This window comes from Balaenoptera physalus, assembly GCF_965194825.1.
Source record: "Balaenoptera physalus genome assembly, chromosome: 14".
Lineage (NCBI taxonomy): Eukaryota > Metazoa > Chordata > Mammalia > Artiodactyla > Balaenopteridae > Balaenoptera > Balaenoptera physalus.
This window is the reverse complement of record NC_138893.1, coordinates 10549713-10570834: the sequence shown is the minus strand read 5'-3', so window position 1 is coordinate 10570834 and position 21122 is coordinate 10549713. Positions and strand designations below refer to the sequence as shown.

Sequence of the window (21122 nt, the reverse complement as noted above, 5' to 3'; positions counted from 1 at the left end):
CACTTGAACATTAATTCCACTTACCTGCTTCCTTATCGATATGTTAGATATTTTAATCTGTGTATTTTATTTTATTTAAATTTTTTTTTTAATTTTATTTTATTTTTGGCTGTTTTGGGTCTTTGTTGCCGTGTGTGGGCTTTCTCTAGTTGCAGAGAGCGGGGGCAACTCTTCACTGCGGTGCGCGGGCTTCTCATTGCAGTGGCTTCTCTTGTTGCGGAACACGGGCTCTAGGCGCACAGGCTCCGGTAGTTCTGGCACACGGGCTCAGTAGTTGTGGCTCACGGGCTCTAGAGCGTGGGCTCAGTAGTTGTGGCACATGGGCTTAGTTGCTCTGCAGCATGTGGGATCTTCCCGGACCAGGGCTCGAACCTGTGTCCCCTGCATTGGCAGGTGGATTCTTAACCACTGCGCCACCAGAGAAGCCCAATTTATGTGTATTTTAAACCCAAAGAGCTGATATTACTGTTGTTTCGTATTTCAGTATTAATTTAGACTTACCATATATTTACCATTTTGTTGCCCTTCATTCCCCTCTGTATCCTCAGGCTTCCTTCTGGGAAAATTTTCTTTTTCCTTGAAGATCACCCTTGTTGATATTTCCTTGTTGAAGTTGCCTTTATGTTGCCTTAAAAAAAGAATTTTTTTTTAGTTGTGGTTACATATATATAAAACAAAATTTGCCATTTTACCCATTTTTTCCATTAAAATTTTAAAATTGTTATAAAATATATGTAACAAATTTACCATTTTAATCTTTTTATTGAAGTATAGTTGACTTAAAACATTATATTAGTTTCAGGTGTGCAACATAGTGATTTGATATTTTTATCAATTACACACCATTTTAACCTTTTAAAAATAGACTTTGTTTTTTAGAATAGCTTTAGGTTCACAAGAAAGTTGAGTGGAAGGTACAGAGATTTCCCATATACCTCCTGCCCCCACACATGCGTAACCTCCCCCCATCATCAACATCTCCCACCAGAGTGGTACATTTTTCACCCATTTCTGTTAATGGCCTTTGATGTACAAAAGTGTTTAAATTTTATGAAGTCCAGTTTATCTGTTTTTTCTTTTGTTGCTTGAGCTTTTGGTGCCGTATCTAAGAATCCAGTGCCAAATCCATGGTTTTATAGTTTTATCCTTAAGTTTTAGTATTAGAAATAAATCCTTAGAAATAAAGTTTTCTTCTAAGAGTCTTACGGTGTTAGGTCTTATACTTAGGTTGTTGATCTATGTTGAGTTATTTTTTTTTATCTATTATGAGAGTTGGGTGTCCAAATTCATTCTTTTGCATGTGGGTATCTAGTTGTCTCAGCACCATTTGTTGAAAAGACTGTCCTTTCCTGTTGAGTTGACTTGACACTTTTGTCAAAAACCAACTGACCATGTATGGATTTATTTCTGGATTCTCAACTCTACTCCTTTGATCTGAGCCTTATGACAGTACCACACTTTTTTGATTACAGTAGCTTTGTAGCAAGTTTTGAAATTGGAAATTGTAAGCCCTCTGACTTTGTTATTCTTTTTCAAGATTGTTTTGGGTATTCAGGGCTCCTTGCTTGCCTTTACTTTTTTGAAGGATATTTTCACCAATTACAGTGTTCCAGATTACCAGGGTTTTTTTGTTTGTTTTTAACTTTTTTTTCCCCCCCCAGTATTTTGAAGATATTATTCATTTATCTTTCTGGCTTTTACTGTTTCTATGGAGAAGTCAGTCAACTATTTCTGGTTGTTTTCCTTTGGAGATAATCTGTTTCCTCTCCCTCACCCCGAGCTGTTTTAAGACTTTTCTGTTTGTCTTTGTTATATGGCAACTGGTGGAGTTTGGTTTTGCTTTGTTTTGTTTTCTTTTTTTTGTGTGGTTGTTTTTTGTTTGTCTTGCATTTGTACTGTTATTGTTCTTAGACCTTCTTAAATGTGTGGCTTGATGGCTTTCTTTAGTTTTGTAATAGTCTCAGTCATTATTTCTTCAGAGATTGCTCTTTCCACAATCTCTCCCTACTCTCTTTTGGGGGCTCCTGTTCTATATACATGGTAGACCTTTTCGTTGTATTCTCTATGTCTCTTACATGCTAGTCTGTTTTTCATCACTTGTTACTGTGCTATGTTCTGTATATATTTTTTTCTGACCTGTTTTTTAAAAAAATTATGTATAATCTATTGTAAAAAAACTATCCATTGAATTATAATTTGAATTATTGAATTTTTCAGTTCCAGAATTTCCATTTAGGGTTTGAAAAAAGTTTAAAAATATTTCTGCTGAAGTTCTCAATTTTATCTTTTGTTTTCCTGAAAATATTAAACATGTGTATAACTGTATTATGCAGATGCCCAGTGGATCTACTGCTGTTGGCTGTTGTTTTTCTTGGTTTTCAGTCATAGCTGCTTATCTTTTTCTATGCTTGGTTGTTTTTGTTTGAGTGCCAGATATTGATTATGAAGAGTTATAATTTGAGCTTTGCAATGGTGTTAGCTTCCTCCAGAGAGGACTGAAGTTAACTCCGGCAAATGGCGAGGGTCCGTGGCAATCCCAGATCACTTAAACAAATCTAGGAATGAGATTATTTGAAGTTGACCTTCAGTCACTTCAAGGACTAGTCTGTTTAGAGTTGGTTCCTTCTTAACTCTTAGAATCAAGGCATTTCAAGCTCCAGTACAAAACCTAGAGAGTTTCTTGCAACCTCCATCTTCCTTGGGAGGCTGTAATTTTCATTATTGACCTCTTAGTCCCTCAAAAGCTCTGGCCAAAGCTCTGTTCAGCTTTTTAGCTTTTCAGCCTTTTCTTCCAGAATCAGCAGATGCCTTGAGGGGAAAAATTTGCTTTAAGACTTCATTTAACTCTGGGTTTCCCTTTTCTCTCAGATTTTGGCCTTGTAATTCTTCAGTGCCTTGTTAGCTCTCTGGTGCTTTGAAAGAGATATCTTATATGTGTGTATATATATATATATTTTTTTTTAAATTGTGGTAAGTTATACATAACTAAACTTACCATTTTACCACTTTTAAGTGTATAGTTCAGTGGTATTAAGTACAGTAACATTGTCATAGTTATCACCACCATCCATCTCCAGGACTCTTTTCATTTTGCAAAACTGAAACTCTGTACCCATTAAACAAGAACTCCCCATTCTCCCCTCCCCTTAGCTCCTGGCAACCACCATTCTACTTTCTGTCTGTAAATTTTAGCTACTGTTGTTTTCTGCAGTTGTGTTTTTTGTTGGCTTTTTGAACCAAACTTGCTATTGCATTTGCTGATTAAGTCCTGAGTCTGAGGTTAACTTGTCTTTTCCTAAAGACATTTCTTTCTCCCCCAGTGGTATCTGTGTGCTGTGGTTTCCATTGCAAACTGTATTTGCTTGCAGAAAAATGGAGCATCACCTCTGTCCTAATTTAATGCTCATTTTGTTTTTCTTGTTCTGCCAGGACTCTGGTTAGGAGTAGAATGGGACAATCCCGAGAGGGGAAAGCATGATGGAAGCCACGAAGGGACTGTGTATTTTAAATGCAGGTAATTTTCCATTGCGAATTGGCATGGTTATCTAGGAGAATATTAAATAGCTGAATAAGGGGGGATGGAGAAGAAGACATGTTTGACTGTTAGGGTAGTTATAATGTAGAATTTGGTGTATTCTAAAAAGACAATTCTATTTGTAGAATTTTTTTCCTTGTTTTTAACATTCTCAGTCTTAACCTTGCAAGTGGGGTTGCTTTCTTTGTCCTTTTTTGTGTTTTTGTTTTGTGAGTTTTTTTTTTTAATTGGATGGATACAAACATTTCTTATTGATTCATTAACTGTTTACTACCCACTAAGTGAATACTAGAAGAGGAATAGCCTAGATATCCAATAAGAAGCAGTTGATTAAGCAAAATACAGAACATCCAAACAGTGGAATGCTAGGCTACTATTTTTTTTTTTTTTTTTTTAGAAATTCACGTTCTTATTTATTGATTGATTGATTGATTGCTGTGTTGGGTCTTCGTTTCTGTGCGAGGGCTCTCTCCAGTTGTGGCAAGTGGGGACCACTCTTCATCACGTTGCGCGGGCCTCTCACTATCGCGGCCTCTCTCGCTGCAGAGCACAGGCTCCAGACGCGCAGGCTCAGCAATTTGTGGCTCACGGGCCCAGATGCTCCACGGCACGCGGGATCTTCCCAGACCAGGGCCCGAACCCGTGTCCCCTGCATTGGCAGGCAGACTCTCAACCACTGCGCCACCAGGGAAGCCCCTAGGCTACTATTTAAAAAAAAAAACTCTTGGGCTTCCCTGGTGGTGCAGTGGTTAAGAATCTGCCTGCTAATGCAGGGGACACGGGTTCAAGCCCTGGTCTGGGAAGAGCCCACATGCTGTAGAGCAACTAAGCCTGTGTGCCACAACTACTGAGCTTGCGTGCCACAACTGCTGAAGCCCGCACGCCTAGAGCTCGTGCTCCACAACAAGAGAAGCCACCACAATGAGAAGGCTGCACACCGCAACAAGGAGTAGCCCCTGCTCGCCGCAACTAGAGAAAGCCCGCGCGCAGCAACGAAGACCCAACGCAGCCAAAAATAAATAAATAAAATTTAAAAAATTTATTTAAAAAAAATAAAATAAAATAAAGCTCTTATCATGAAAAGAATTACACATTATAGTGCATATCTACTAATATTTTTACCTGCTTGATTTCAGAGAAACTATGTGAAGTTCTGAAAGGATAGAGGGGAATTTCAGGCAGTCTATCTTCTAAATTTTTGTTGTTTGTTTTCGTGAAGTTTCAGTTTCTCGGAAGAATCTGTTAATATTAAGCTTATCATTCTTTAAATGTGGTACAGTGAACACACTCCTGGCCTGGTAATCAAGAGGCCTCTAGCTTTGCTTTTAACAATCTTTACGACCTTAAATCAGACTAAATTTACTAACCTCTAAAATGAAGGTCAAAATCAGATAATAGCAAAATAAGTTTCCTAGTCGAGCATTCTGTAGTTTTGGGAAGTCAGGATAGAAGAAGAATTGGCATGTTCCTAGAGGCCAGCGGTGGTGACAGACATGGCATGAGGCCAGCTCAGAATCTGTCAAGAGGTCATGGAGGATGAAGGGAGCAATTTATGTGTTTAGAGAGGTGTGGAAATAGAAATCTCTTAGCTTGGCCTGTTGATCCCTTACCTGCCTGGACCATGGCCTCACGAAACCTCCAGTGAGGGAACGTTCCCTGTGGAGCCTGCCCCAGCACCTCCCAAATCGTCCATGGTTACGTGTCCTTCATGGTCTCTGCATATGGTGATATTTTCAGTCTTGGTTACTCTGAGTAGGAAAATGAAGACTTGTGTCAGTCCTGGCAGAGCTGGGATTTGCCCTGAAGTGCTGATGGGCACAGACTTAGTGTTCAGGTTCTTACCCTTGGAATAAGCATTTCCTTGCTTTGTTGTGTTTCCTAGTACAGTCATGCCTGAGCATTTACATGTTGAAATACATATTATGTTATTATAAATCACTTTTCTTTTGTTTCAGTGAAATGACATTTTGTTGACTTTGAAATCCTGTGTGGGTCAGTAATTCCATTTCACGTGGTTTTTGGGGCAATATAAAAGGGAGCATTGGCTCTGTTGTGCTGGAGAACCACTAGTCTAGACTAAAGGAATTACCTTATCCTTTATAGTTGTTAATGCTTCTGTTGGTATTAGTTCGAACATGGCTTCAACTAGTAAAGATTATACCAATATCTTAGACTCTCTAAATCAGACAAAACAGAATATACCACATGTACTTGTTATTAAGCTAATTCAGATCTCTTAGTAACTTCATTGGAGTCTTCTTTTATATTTCAAATTTTACTTGGAAAGTCATAATAACGATACATATTTTACCACAGTACACATTTTTTTTAATGCTTAGATGCTATTTTTATGAAGCCAAAGCAATTTAAAGTTGTCAGATCATAAATGTTCCCATCTTATACTTGTGAAATAGGTAAATGGCAAAAAGGTGGTATACCCATTTTAAAGGAGGAAAATGGGTCAGAAGTTGTCATATTGATAGCAAATTTCGGATCCCACCTCTTCAGAAGCGTGTGTTACTGTCAAGTGGCTGAGCATCTTAGACACAGTATAACAGGGTAGTTATGCCCTCTGGCGCACATGTCTTGGGAAGGCTAGTCTGCTGGCCTCTGTTGTGTATGCAGGATATTAGGGTGTGTTGAGTGAGGTGTTTGGTGAGCTGTTTTCTTGAGTCTCCCCAGCGTCCCAGGTTGCTGGGGTGATACCCTGCCGGTCAGGGTTAGGTCCTGCCGCTTGAGGTCAGAACCTGGGGACAGACAGGGTGGTTTTCAAGGCCCGGCTCAGGGCATACATTCTTCCCTGTGTATTTTCCCCCAACCAGTTCAGCTCACGTTGATCTCATGAGACTTCTCGGTTTAGAATAGAATAACATTTGCCAAGGTCTAACCTCTGTTTTAACAACGACCTTCAAGAAGAATGTAAGATGGGCTTTAACCCAGAGAAGAACCGTCTTCACAGTTAGCTTTCAGTGTTTCCGTGTTATCACATTTGTTCGTTACTCTGACTCTTTGAGACGGCTATGACAGGTATTGGTGACCAAGTGGGTTATGAGTAGAGCACGAAACACTGGATTCAAGCTCAAATCCTGGCTATGAATGAACTCCTCTTTAGTGTAGGTCTCTAAAAATGAGGTAAATTTTTTTCTTGAATAGTTGGTGTAACACCGACAGAAGAAGTTTAGGGAGTGGACCAGATAACCTTGTAAGGCCCCCATGTTCAGAGGACTTCATGTCACTCTTTAGTTTCAATCTGATCTCTTAAATAACCTAAGGTAAATATGGCAATCTCCTGGTTATATATTAATCACCCGTTAATATTTGTGACACTGTCGGTTTACAGTAGTAGTGTACAGGTTCATCCCAAATTTATGCCTGTGAACCAGTTATGTGTCTCTCCCAGGTACTTCTGTTCTCCGTCTCTTGTCTTTTGGGGAGTTGAGAGGTTCAGTTAAGGTGATGAACTTTGACTTTCTCTCTGCCTTGTCCCTAGATTTCCAGTGCTTTTCTTTCAACCTAAACTAAAGGGTATACCCTAAACTCTTAGAACTGTGCAGGTCAGTATTTTACCCTCAGCTTTTATTGAAAATATTCCCTTTCTAAGTAATTGTATGATTTCTCTTTTCTGTTGAGCAAGAAATCTTAAAATCTTACTTTTCTTCAGCACCATGAATGGAGTTTAATATTTGGTGTCAGAGGGGACATGGTGTCCAGACCGTGTCCACAACACTGGCTAACTTAACAAATGGAAGCCCCTCGATTTACTTATCCTCTGTGCGTCATAAGATTGTTGGAAAGTGTTCTGAGGTGAGGTTCTTAAATGAGCATTAATGCATCAGTATAAAATATTCTCCTAGGGGGTGGTGGGATGAACTGGGAGATTGGGATTGACATATATACACTACTATGTATAAAAGAGATAACTAATGAGAACCTACTGTATAGCACAGGGAGCTCTACTCAATGCTCTGTGGTGACCTAAATGGGAAGGAAATCTAAAAAAGAGTGGATATATGTATACATATACCTGATTCACTTTGCTGCACAGCAGAAACTAACAAAACATTATAAAGCAACTATACTTCAATATAAATTAATAAAAATAAAGAAAATAAAATATTCTGGTATGGTATAAAGTGATAGGATAATTTTTTAAGAAATCACTAAATGTTCTGATAGGATACAGGCAGGGTGAATCTCTGTAAAAGCTGAAGAGACATATTTCATTTTGGGAAGTTTCCCATGAATCAGGGCAAAATAGGAATTGTGACATTCAGAAGCAGTGTGCAAAAAGATGCTTATCTACTGAGCTTTTTTTTTTTTCCTGTTGGGAAAATGAGTTCACCAGGTCAATTCTTCAGCTATTACAGCAATGTACGTTAAATTAGAGTGAATATTTCTCCTCTCGTGGTGAATGGTTAGTTATGCAGTGTTGCTGAAAAGGCTCTATGCATGCCTGTAACAAACAGGATATCAAGGTCAACGACATTTATTAGAAACTCCCCAGAGACCCAGTCTTTCCCAGCATCTAAACAAGCCCCAATAAGAAAGATACTTACTACAGGAGTTTTGGAATCTGTTGGGGACCCTTTTGCCTTTGAGTAGTATTGCCAGATTCAGCAAATAAAAATACAAAATGCATGGTGAAATTTGGATTTCAGATAAGCAGTAAATCATTTATTGGTATAAGTATGGGACATGCATCGTACATACTTATAATGAAGAATTTTAAGTACATAACAAATTTCAGATTGTTTATCTGAAATCCAGATGTAACTGGGCACCTGAATTTTATCTGACAACTCTGTTGGGTAGACTGAATCTTGATTATAGTGCTTTGTGAGAGTATTTCATTTCTGCAAGAGCCGTGGTTGGGATGTGGACTTTCCCAGCTGCATATGTAATTGGTGGGCCGAAGGAGGCAGGAACTTGAACAAGCCGAATGCTTACAAGAGAAAACATTTTGGACTCTCCCCCTTCACTCCCTCCCCTCCCCCTGTTTTTTCTCTTTTAGGTAGGGTTCAGGATTTCAGTGTTCAGATGCAACATCTTGATAATAATCTAAGATCTCAGTGGAATCTTTGTATTATTAGTTTGTCTTTGAAGATTTACTGCTATTGATGGGCACTCCTTCAGCTAGCATTTTTTATTTGCTGGGCTGTTTGTTTTTCCGAGAAACCTGCCAGGAATGTTGCAGAGGAGACTGACCTTTGATGTCATCCTTTGATCTGTAAAGGGCACAGCATCTCCTTAGCACCCACCTAACACCATTCCTGACTTCTTTCTTCTGCCTGCAGCCAAACTAAACAGCAACAGAGGTCTTTTCTTGAATTGTTCATTACCACTGTTATAAATTTAGGACAGAAATGAAAACCATGGTATTTGTTTTGCATTGTTGTTTTTTCATTTATTATAAATGTGCTAGTTTTAAAATTTGTGCTCTCATACTTATTTTTACATTTCAGTCACATAATATTTGAACAATACATTTTCCTATTTCTATTTCCACCCCCCAGTGTTACTCCTTTAAGGAAAACTAATACTATTTCATAAATTTCATAATTTCATTTCACTAAAATTTCACATTTCACTGTTTCATAAGCCAAAGCCTGTTTCATAAACGTGAGACTCTAGGAACAGTCTCTTAGATGCAAAACTCATTTGTTTGTATACATTTAGATAGATGAGGTACATAAACGAGTGTTCTAAATTGTCTGGAATTATTTTTCCGACACCTAACAACATACCTTAGGATTTAGTTCAGCCTTGTACATGTAAAGTGTTTAATATTCGTATTCATAAGGTTTAGTTGTCAGTAAACACAAGATTGGACTGTGTGCTGTCATAATGGAAAATTAAACGAGACAACCTACAAGTCATCTTTGTGATTTACTTCGTAAGAAACACCTTTGTTTATTTTTATGTTAGTTTCCGGTGTACACCGAAGCGATTCAGTTTTTTATATATATATATATATATATATATATATATGTATGTATGTATGTATGTATAATCTTTTTCAGATTATTTTCCCTTATAGGTTATTTCAAAATATTGGGTATAGTTCCCTGTGCCATACAGCAGGACCTTGTTGTTTATCTGTTCATATATAGTAGTGTGTATATGTTAATTCCACACTCCTAATTTATCCCTCTCCCTTCACCCTTTCCCCATTGGTAACCAACCATAAGTTTGTTTTCTATGTCTGTGGGTTTATTTCTGTTTTGTCAATAAGTTCATTGTATCATTTTTTTTTAGATTCTATGTATAAGTGATATCATATGATATTTGTCCCTGTCTGGCTTACTTCACTTAGTGTGATAATCTCTAAGTCCATCCATGTTGCTGCAAATGGCATTATTTTCATTCTTTTTTATGGCTGAGTAATATTTCAGTGTGTGTGTGTGTGTGTTTGTACACACACATACACACCACATCTTCTTTATCCATTCATCTGTTGATGGACATTTAGGTTGATTCCATGTCTTAGCTATTGTAGTGTAGTGCTGCGGCAAACATTGTGGGTGAAGCACCTTTGTTTAAAACATAATATTTTATTTAAATTGTTATGGTTCTAGAAATGTTTTATTTTCAGTAGTACTGCTTTTGCTGTGCTTTCTCTATTCTCGTAGGGATTTTCATGTAGGATTCTGTTTGATGCTTATTGTAGGACAAGTACCACCACTTTTTCATCCAGCTCCTACTCATGTTTCAAGGTCTAACTCAGATTCTACTTCTTCTGTGGAATACACACTAGACCAGGACTTTTTTTATGTTGTGTGTCCTTTTTGGAGGCATAACATAATCTTTTCAAAAGCAGGGGAAAAAACTACATTGCATTACAGAGGAAACTTAGTCACATTGAAGTCATCAAAAATATTTTAAAATTATGATCTAGTTAGATATATATTTCTCTTTTTGAGATATATATTTCTTTACTAAATAACAGTAATATCTACTGATGGATCTAATAACTACTAAAATTTGTGGTAGTGAGGAGAATAAAGACAGAAACGCAGGAAAGGATAGTGCACTGGTAGTTAGGAATCCAAGTCTTGGCTGTGTTACCTCTGTGATTGTTGCCCCAGTATCCCCAACTGAAACGGGATTGGATTAGATCAGAGTTTCTTAAAGTGGGACATGAGGCCCCCCTGCATCAGAATCCCCTGGCACATTGTTTTAAACAGCAGAACCTGGGCCCCAGTCCAGTCCCACTGTGTGCACACCTTGGGGGTGGGTTCCAGTAAGCTTTCCAGGTGACTGACTGCTTTTCAGGTTGAGTTTGAGAAGTCCTAGACTAGGTAATCTCTTAGGTAGATCCGTTTGAACTTAAAAAAAAGAAAAAAGAGGCTAGGGACTTCCCTGGTGGCGCAGTGGTTAAGAATCCTCCTGCCAGTGCAGGGTACTCGGGTTCGAGCCCTGCTTGGGGAAGATCCCACACGCTGCGGAGCAACTAAGCCCGTGCACCACAACTACTGAGCCTGCGCTCTGGAGCCCATGTACTGCAACTACTGAGCCCGTGTGCTGCAACTACTGAAGCCTGTGTGCCTAGAGCCCGTGCTCTGCAACAAGAGAAGCTACCGCAATGAGAAGCCCGCGCACCACAACCAAGAGTAGCCCCCGCTCACCGCAACTAGAGAAAGCCCGCGCGCAGCAACAAAGACCCAACGCAGCCAAAAATTAAAAATTAAAAAAATATATCTATAAAAACGAGGCTAGCTACATTTAATCTCTTTAGCTGAGTGATAGAAATGTGTTTGTTAAAACAGAACTGTGTTCTTCACACTAGGAGCCTTTTCTGTGTGAAAAGAAAACGAAATATTTTCTAGGCAGCTTCTGGTAGCCAGTGATCCTCTGATATCACAGCAGACAGATTCAGGACCTGATTCTGCTGCAACAGAGAATTTAATTTCCTGCATCGACAATTTCCCCCTCTCCGTTGGGTTATTTTTGTCTCATGTAAGTTTGGTACTTTCTCCCATCTTAAAACATCTGCCCTTTCCATGCCTCCTCTCCCCTTTCCATTGGATCTCCTGCAGACGAGAGGAGTCTGAGCCCACTCTCCTCTCACTCTCTGGAGCTTGTCCCACAGCCCCACCCCAGCTGCTTCTAGCAGGGTCACTTCCCGGTTGCTAGATTCACTGGCCAAACTCAGCTGTCACCTTCCGGGCTTTCACAGCCCTGGACACGGTTGTCCACTGCTTTCCAGGACACCACCCTCTCTGGGGTTTCTCACGACCTCCGGGCCCCTTCTTTTTGCCCTGACATCACCTCTGACTTTCCGAGATTCCAGGTTCCTTTTACAATCTGGTAATCTCTGTAGACCCACCTCCCAGAAGAAAATGTATATATGTTTATATTGACAAAATTTATCATCAGTATTATTTTCATCCTCTTTAATTATGGTGACTTCTCGGGAAGTTTCATTTGTTTAAAAGAGTTAAAGGGTGTAAGCCAAAATAGTGTTTATCATACAATTTTTGGTAATTCATGTATTTCATCATTTATTCTGTAACATGATCAAATGATATTAACATTTATAGCTGGGTTTTTTTTTTATTTTATTTTATTTTATTTTAATTATTTTTTTTTCACACACACACACTGTATTTTATTTTTACAAGAGATAAATAGACTGACACCAAGCATTGTACATGGATGACCACAACAAAAGCAACAATGATTGCAATTACCAAACATGAAACACACTCATACTATGTCATAATATTGACATTCAGTCCAGTAATCCTCCACTGTAACAGCTCCTTTACTTTGCAGTGAAAATTGATTTGTATATTCTTTGCCTCTGAGTCCTTGTGGGATTTTTTTTTTTTTTAAATTCAGACAGAAAGTCACAAAAATTATACTCATCCTCATCAGTTCACTCAGTCCCATGTAATTAATTTTTTTTTCATCTTGATAGTTTGTTAGCACTTTTATGAGTTCATCAGTTTTTCATTAGAGTTCTGAAAATGCTTATTCATTCAGTTCAGCAGTACAGTTACCAGAAACCTGTACTTGTCAGAGTCTTTTCCATGAATTTCTTGAAGATGAAACCCTTTTATAGGAACATATTTGCAAAATCATCAGAGTACACCCAGAACTGTCTGTAAATGACAAAAGACTTAAAAATGACCACGGTTAAAGATTTGATGAAAGTTCATAATAATGCAGTTGACAAGAAAATTAGTTATTTCTGAGATATACATTTTAAAGTAATAACTAGGATTATTACTTATAACATTATACCAGAACATATAAGATTTTTAGAAATTTCATGTAATGTCTGAAACATTTATATTAACATATTTCCATACATATTTCCATACAAATACAAATATAAGATTTTTAGAAATTTCATGTAATGTCTGAAACATTTATATTAACATATTGCCATACATATTTCCATACAAATACAAATATAAGATTTTTAGAAATTTCATGTAATGTCTGAAACATTTATATTAACATATTTCCATACAAATAACCCAATGAAAGTTTAGTATTAGTTGTTTTGTTTGTTTTTTTATACTGCAAGTTCTTATTAGGCATCAATTTTATACACATCAGTGTATACATGTCAATCCCAATCGCCCAATTCAGCACACCACCATCCCCACCCCCCTGCTGCTTTCCCCCCATTGGTGTCCATACATATGTCCTCTACATCTCTGTCTCAACTTCTGCCCTGCAGACCGGTTCATCTGTACCATTTGTATAGGTTCCACATACATGTGTTAATATACGATATTTGTTTTTCTCTTTCTGACTTACTTCACTCTGTATGACAGTCTCTAGATCCATCCACGTCTCAACAAATGACTCAATTTCGTTCCTTTTTATGGCTGAGTAATATTCTATTGTATATATGTACCACAACTTCTTTATCCATTTGTCTGTTGATGGGCATTTAGGTTGCTTCCATGACCTGGCTATTGTAAATAGTGCTGCAATGAACTTTGGGGTGCATGTGTCTTTTTGAATTATGGTTTTCTCTGGGTATACGCCCAGTAGTGGGATTACTGGATCATATGGTAATTCTATTTTTAGTTTTTTAAGGACCCTCCACACTGTTCTCCATAGTGGCTGTATCAATTTACATTCCCACCAACAGTGCAGGAGGGTTCCCTTTTCTCCACACTCTCCAGCATTTGTTGTTTGTAGATTTTCTTTTTTTTTTAAAGGAATGTTCTTTTTTTTTTTTTTTTTTTTAATTTTATTTATTTATTTATTGGCTGTGTTGGGTCTTCGTTTCTGTGCGAGGGCTTTCTCCAGTTGCGGCAAGCGGGGGCCGCTCTTCATCGCGGAGCGCAGGCCTCTCACTGTCGTGGCCTCTCTTGTTGCGGAGCACAGGCTCCAGACGCGCAGGCTCAGCAGTTGTGGCTCACGGACCTAGTAGCTCCGCGGCATGTGGGATCTTCCCAGACCAGGGCTCGAACCCGTGTCCCCTGTATTGGCAGGCAGATTCTCAACCACTGCGCCACCAGGGAAGCCCTGTAGATTTTCTGATGATGCCCATTCTTACAGGTGTGAGGTTGATACCTCATTGTAGTTTTGATTTGCATTTCTCTAATAATTAGTGATGTTGAGCAGCTTTTCATGTGCTTCTTGGCCATCTGTATATCTTCTTTGGAGACATGTCTATTTAGGTCTCCTTCCCATTTTTGGATTCGGTTGTTTGTTTCTTTAATATTGAGCTGCATGAGCTGTTTATATATTTTGGAGATTAATCCTTTGTCCGTTGATTCATTTGCAGATATTTTCTCCCATTCTGAGGGTTGTCTTTCATCTTGTTTATGGTTTCCTTTGCTGTGCAAAAGCTTTGAAGTTTCACTAGGTCCCATTTGTTTATTTTTGTTTTTATTTCCATTACTCTAGGAGGTGGATCAAAAAAGTTCTTTCTGTGATTTATGTCAGAGTGTTCCTCCTATGTTTTCCTCTAAGAGTTTTATAGTGTCTGGTCGTATATTTAGGTCTCGAATCCATTTTGAATTTATTTTTGTGTATGGTGTTAGGGAGTGTTCTAATTTCATTCTTTTATATATGTAGCTGTCCAGTTTTCCCAGCACCACTTATTGAAGAGACTGTCTTTTCTCCATTGTATATCCTTGCCTCCTTTGTCATAGATTAGTTGACCATAGGTGCGTGGGTTTATCTCTGGGCTTTCTAACTTGTTCCATTGATCTATGTTTCTGTTTTTGTGCCAGTACCATATTATCTCGATTATTGTACCTTTGTAATATAGTCTGAAGTCAGGGAGTCTGATGCCTCCAGCTCCGTTTTTTTCCCTCAAGACTGCTTTGGCTATTCGGGGTCTTTTGTGTCTCCATACAAATTTTAAGATAATTTGTTCTAGTTCCGTAAAAAATGCCATTGGTAATTTGATAGGGATTGCATTGAATCTGTAGATTGCTTTGGGTGGTAGAGTCATTTTCACAATATTGATTCTTCCAATCCAAGAACATGGTATATCTCTCCATCTGTTGGTATCATCTTTAATTTCTTTCATCAGTGTCTTATAGTTTTCTGCATACAGTACAGGTCTTTTGTCTCCCTAGGTAGGTTTATTCCTAGGTATTTTATTCTTTTTGTTGGAATGGTAAATGGGAGTGTTTCCTTAATTTCTCTTTCAGATTTTTCATCATTAGTGTATAGGAATGCAAGAGATTTCTGTGCATTAATTTTGTATCCTGCAACTTTACCAAATTCATTGATTAGCTCTAGTAGTTTTCTGGTGGCATCTTTAGGCTTCTCTATGTATAGTATCATGTCATCTGCAAACAGTGACAGTTTTACTTCTTCTTTTCCAGTTTGTCTTCCTTTTATTTCTTTTTCTTCTCTGATTGCCGTGGCTAGGACTTCCAAAACTATGTTGAATAATAGTGGTGAGAGTGGACATCCTTGTCTCGTTCCTGATCTTAGAGGAAATGCTTTCAGTATTTCGCCATTGAGAATGATGTTTGCTATGGGTTTGTCATATATAGTCTTTATTATGTTGAGGTAGGTTCCCTCTATGCCCACTTTCTGGAGAGTTTTTATCATAAATGGGTGTTGAATTTTGTCGAAAGCTTTTTCTGCATCTATTGAGATGATCATATGGTTTTTATTTTTCAGTTTGTTAATATGGTGTATCACATTGATTGATTTGCGAATATTGAAGAATCCTTGCATCTCTGGGATAAATCCCACTTGATCATGGTGTATGATCCTTTTAATGTGTTGTTGGATTCTGTTTGCTAGTATTTTGTTGAGGATTTTTGCATCTATATTCATCAGTGATATTGGTCTGTAATTTTCTTTTTTTGTAGTATCTTTGTCTGGTTTTGGTATCAGGGTGATAGTGGCCTCATAGAATGAGTTTGGGAGTGTTCCTTCCTCTGCACGTTTTTGGAAGAGTTTGAGAAGGATGGGTGTTAGCTCTTCTCTAAATGTTTGATAGAATTCACCTGTGAAGCCATCTGGTCCTGGACTTTTGTTTGTTGGAAGATTTTTAATCACAGTTTCAATTTCGTTACTTGTGATTGGTCTGTTCATATTTTCTATTTCTTCCTGCTTCAGTCTTGGAAGGTTAAACCTTTCTAAGAATTTGTCCATTTCTTCCATGTTGTCCATTTTGTTGGCATAGAGTTGCTTGTAGTAGCCTCTTAGGATGCTTTGTATTTCTGCGATGTCTGTTGTAACTTCTCCTATTTCATTTCTAATTTTATTGCTTTGAGTCCTCTCCCTCTTTTTCTTGATGAGTCTGGCTAATGGTTTATCAATTTTGTTTATCTTCTCAAAGAACCAGCTTTTAGTTCTATTGATCTTTGCTATTGTTTTCTTAGTTTCTATTTCATTTATTTCTGCTCTGATCTTTATGATTTCTTTCCTTCTGCTAACTTTGGGTTTTGTTTGTTCTTCTTTCTCTAGTTCCTTTAGGTGTGAGGTTAGATTGTTTATTTGAGATTTTTCTTGTCTCTTGAGGTAGGCTTGTATAGCTATAAACTTCCCTCTTAGAACTGCTTTTGCTGCATCCCATAGGTTTTGGATCGTCATGTTTTCATTGTCATTTGTCTCTAGGTATTTTTTTATTTCCTCTTTGATTTCTTCAGTGATCTCTTGGTTATTTAGTAACGTAGTGTTTAGCCTCCATGTGTTTGTGTTTTTTACTTTTTTTCCTCTGTAATTCATTTCTAATCTCATAACGTTGTGGTCAGAAAAGATGCTTGATATGATTTCAGTTTTCTTAAATTTACTGAGGCTTGATTTGTGACCCAAGATGTGATCTATCCTGGAGAATGTTCCGTGCGCACTTGAGAAGAAAGTGTAATCTGCTGTTTTTGGATGGAATGTTCTATAAATATCAATTAAATCTATCTGGTCTATTGTGTCATTTAAAGCTTCTGTTTCCTTTTGTATTTTCATTTTGGATGATCTGTCCATTGGTGTAAGTGAGGTGTTAAAGTCCCCCACTATTATTGTGTTACTGTCGATTTCCTCTTTTATAGCTGTTAGCAGTTGCCTTATGTATTCAGGTGCTCCTATGTTGGGTGCATATATATTTACAATTGTTATATCTTCTTCTTGGATTGATCTCTTGATCGTTATATAGTGTCCTTCCTTGTCTCTTGTAACATTCTTTATTTTAAAGTCTATTTTATCTGATACGAGTATTGCTACTCTAGCTTTCTTTTGATTTCCATTTTCATGGAATATCTTTTTCCATCCCCTCACTTTCAGTCTGTATGTGTCCCTAGGTCTGAAGTGGGTCTCTTGTAGACAGCATATATATGGGTCTTGTTTTTGTATCCATTCAGCAAGCCTGTGTCTTTTGGTTTGAGCATTTAATCCATTCACATTTAAGGTAATTATTGATATGTATGTTCCCCTGGTCATTTTCATAATTGTTTTGGGTTTGTTTTTGTAGGTCCTTTTCTTCTCTTGTGTTTCCCACTTAGAGAAGTTCCTTTAGCATTTGTTGTAGAGCTGGTTTGGTGGTGCTGAATTCTCTTAGCTTTTGCTTGTCTGTAAAGCTTTTGATTTCTCCATCAACTCTGAATGAGATCCTTGCCGGGTAGAGTAATCTTGGTTGTAGGTTCTTCCCTTTCATCACTTTAAGTATATCATGCCACTTCCTTCTGACTTGTAGAGTTTCTGCTGAGAAATCAGCTGTTAACCTTATGGGAGTTCCCTTGTATGTTATTTTTTGTTTTTCCCTTGCTGCTTTCAATAATTTTTCTTTGTCTTTAATTTTTGCCAATTTGATTACTGTGTGTCTCGGCGTGTTTCTCCTTGGGTTTATCCTGTATGGGACTCTCTGCGCTTCCTGGACTTGGGTGGCTATTTCCTTTCCCATGTTAGGGAAGTTTTCGACTGTAATCTCTTCAAATATTTTCTCTGGTCCTTTCTCTCTCTCTTCTCCTTCTGGGACCCCTGTAATGTGAATGTTGTTGCGTTTAATATTGTCCCAGAGGTTTCTTAGGCTGTCTTCATTTCTTTTCATTCTTTTTTCTTTATTCTGTTCCACAGCAGTGAATTCCACCATTTTGTCTTCCAGGTCACTTATCTGTTCTTCTGCCTCAGTTATTCTGCTATTGATTCCTTCTAGTGTATTTTTCATTTTGGTTATTGTATTGTTTATCTCTGTTTGTTTGTTCTTTAATTCTTCTAGGTCTTTGTTAAACGTTTCTTGCATCTTCTCATCTTTGCCTCCATTCTTTTTCCGAGGTCCTGGATCATCTTCACTATCATTATTCTGAATTCTTTTTCTGGAAGATTGCCTATCTCCACTTCATTTAGTTGTTTTTCTGGGGTTTTATCTTGTTCCTTCATCTGGTATATAGCCCTCTGCCTTTTCATCTTGTCTGTGTTTCTGTGAATGTGGTTTTTGTTCCACAGGCTGCAAGATTGTAGTTCTTCTTGCTTCTGCTCTACAGCTGTTTTATAGGCATACTTAGATTTCCCTGAAAGTAAGGTATCATTGCCATGATGCAGTGCTGAATGCTGAAATTTAATGTGTCTAAAGATCTGTTTTGAATCTCTTGGAAACCCTGACAACAGTCATTACATACAGCAATATGATTAATATTTTATTAAATTCTTCTAGAGATTATTACTAAAAATTGTTATAAAACCTGAATATAAATTGTGATAAAATATTCTATATTTCTATAGAATTCTTTCCACATGCTCTATTTTAGTGCCATATTTGAACTTTCATTTAGTTCAGATTATCATTTAAAAGATTTTTGTACATAACCCTGTTATCCACAAATGTTTTCATTTCTTTGTGTCCTTATTCGATCTTTGTCTAGCCATAGATATGATTCCTCTGTAGTTGTGTCATGTACAATTTGGTTCAATTTTTAGAAATCTTAGCATTATTCTGTAAGTAATTTTATTAAGTATTATAGCTACAGTATTTTAATGACTGCATCTGTCTGGTTTACTTAATAGTTCCTGTCCAGCTGGGAATTTTTATGGTTTCCAGAGTTGCTCTATTACCAAAAAAATGCTATTATATAGAATCTTTGTAAATGCAATTTTGTTTTTATTTTTAAATTATTGCCTGCTGACAAATTCCCATGAGTAGGATTATACAGTCAAGAACTAACCCAACCTTTCAGTCTTTGAGTGTTAGGAATTTATTTTTTGCTAGATTTGTTGAAAATAGTTTCATTGCTTGAATTTACATTTCTTTTTTTAAAAATATTTATTTAATTTTGGCTGTGTTGGGTCTTCGTTGCGGTGCGTGGGCTTCTCTCTCGTTGTGGCGTATGGGTTTTCTCTCTCTAGCTGTGGCGCGCGGGCTCAAGGGTGCGTGGGCTCTGTAGTTTGCCGCACGCAGGCTCTCTTGTTGAGGCACGAGAGCTCAGTAGTTGTGGTGCGCGGGCTTAGTTGCCCCGCAGCATGTAGTTCCCCGACCAGGGCTCAAACCCATGTCCCTTGCATTCGAAGGTGGATTCTTTACCACTGGACCACCAGGGAAGTCCCAATTTACATTTCTTAATCATTAGCAAGGTAAAACTTTTCCCCCATGGATTTAATACTTCTCTTTCCTCTTTTGTGAATCATCTGTTACATATTTCTTGTCTGTTTATCTATTGGGATTTTACATGCTTGCATCAGCACACAACCCTTTATGATCAATTGTATGAATTACCCTTTTTTTTTTTTTAATATATTACTCTCCCTTTTATGCTGATTCTACTTTTTCAGCATACAGAAAATTTTGAAAACCTTCAGAACATTGCCTTATGGTGGATGATACTTTCTTTTTCCTTCTTTTTAAAAATTGTTTAATTGCTTTTATTTGCTAATATATTTGTAAATGCATTTTACATTTGTGGCAGAGTGACAGTTTATAAAGGATTTTTGTGTGTGTCGTCTTATTTAAAGGTCCTCATAGATGATATTTTCTCTCTTCTGTTCCTCTCTTTTCCCAGGCACCCAACAGGAGGATCCTTCATTCGTCCAAACAAAGTAAATTTTGGAGTAGACTTTCTCACTGCGATTAAGAACCGCTATGCGTTAGAGGATGAACCAGAGGAAGAGGGAAAAGAGCAGATTGTTACAATTGGAAATAAACCTGTGGAAACCATTGGTTTTGACTCTGTTGTAAAACAGCAAAGGTAAGTGGAAGTGATAATGGTAGAGCCGACTTTCACAGTTTCATCAAAGTGCAGGATTTAAGGTCAGCTGACTGCACGTCAGTGCTCAGAACTTTGCTCCCGAAGTCGTCTTATCTTTTCTGCAAAACAGTAAGTTGAGATCAGAGGAATCCAAGGATTGAGTATTCAGGGAAATTAAAATCCTTATTTTAGCACAGGACTTTCCTAGATTGGAAATAAAACACTGATTTGCCCATTATGAATATTTATACCATACTCTATTGTATTCACTAATTATTAAGGAACTAAGGTTGACGTCTGGATGATAAGTCAAAAATGGAAACAGAAGTCTACATTGTTACCTGTGCCGTGTAGCATGATGGCACCTTCTAGAACCCAGTGGTTCCCATCTCTGCTGCACACCCTCATCACCTGGGCTCCTTTTGAAACATGCAGAATCCTGGGTCCCATCCCAGACCCACTAGATCAGAGTACCATGCATGGGCTCTTGCTTTTAAGAAGTAGCCGCAGGTGACTGTGGAGCAGTCTGAGGGGCACTACATAATGCATTTTGAAACTGCTGCATTTGAACTTCTCTGTCCTCCCCAACTCTCTGAACACACTGATGCCCTGTAAACAGGCTCACTGCTCATTCTGAGGCACCGCGTGAACCAGAGAGTGCGGAAGCTGATATTCACACAGAACTGCGCACAACTGCACACGAACCTCCCACGTTACACTGGTTTAGCAGCGATGGTCAGTGAGTGGTGTTTGACCCTGACCTGGATGATGCGTCCAAGTAATGACCCCTGGCGGCCACTTTGGAGAGTAGATTTGCCGCTACTTGGCATAGGCCTGCGATCTTTTACTTTGTCTCTAAAGTAAAAGAATTGAACTGTGGTTTTGTTCAGAGTAAAATTCTTTGCTATCTTTTTGTTGCTCTTGTTGTTATTATTGTCATTAAGATTTAACATGATACAGAATTTAAGTGCACATGGGGA

The 21122-nt window shown here is 37.9% G+C and overlaps 1 protein-coding gene across 6 annotated transcripts in view; it reads left to right on the top strand.

Moving 5' to 3' along the window:
- Positions 1-21122, top strand: part of TBCE (tubulin folding cofactor E) — a 106901-nt gene that overhangs the window by 65449 nt on the left and 20330 nt on the right. For 5 of the 6 annotated variants that reach the window (XM_082423129.1, XM_082423128.1, XM_082423125.1 and 2 more), the window contains exons 3-4: positions 3430-3514; positions 19957-20142. In XM_082423129.1, coding sequence (XP_082279255.1) covers positions 3430-3514; positions 19957-20142 — 271 coding nt within the window. Of the gene's footprint in view, positions 1-3429; positions 3515-7194; positions 7340-19956; positions 20143-21122 lie in introns of those variants that run through there. The other variant, XM_082423130.1, reaches the window with a different exon arrangement.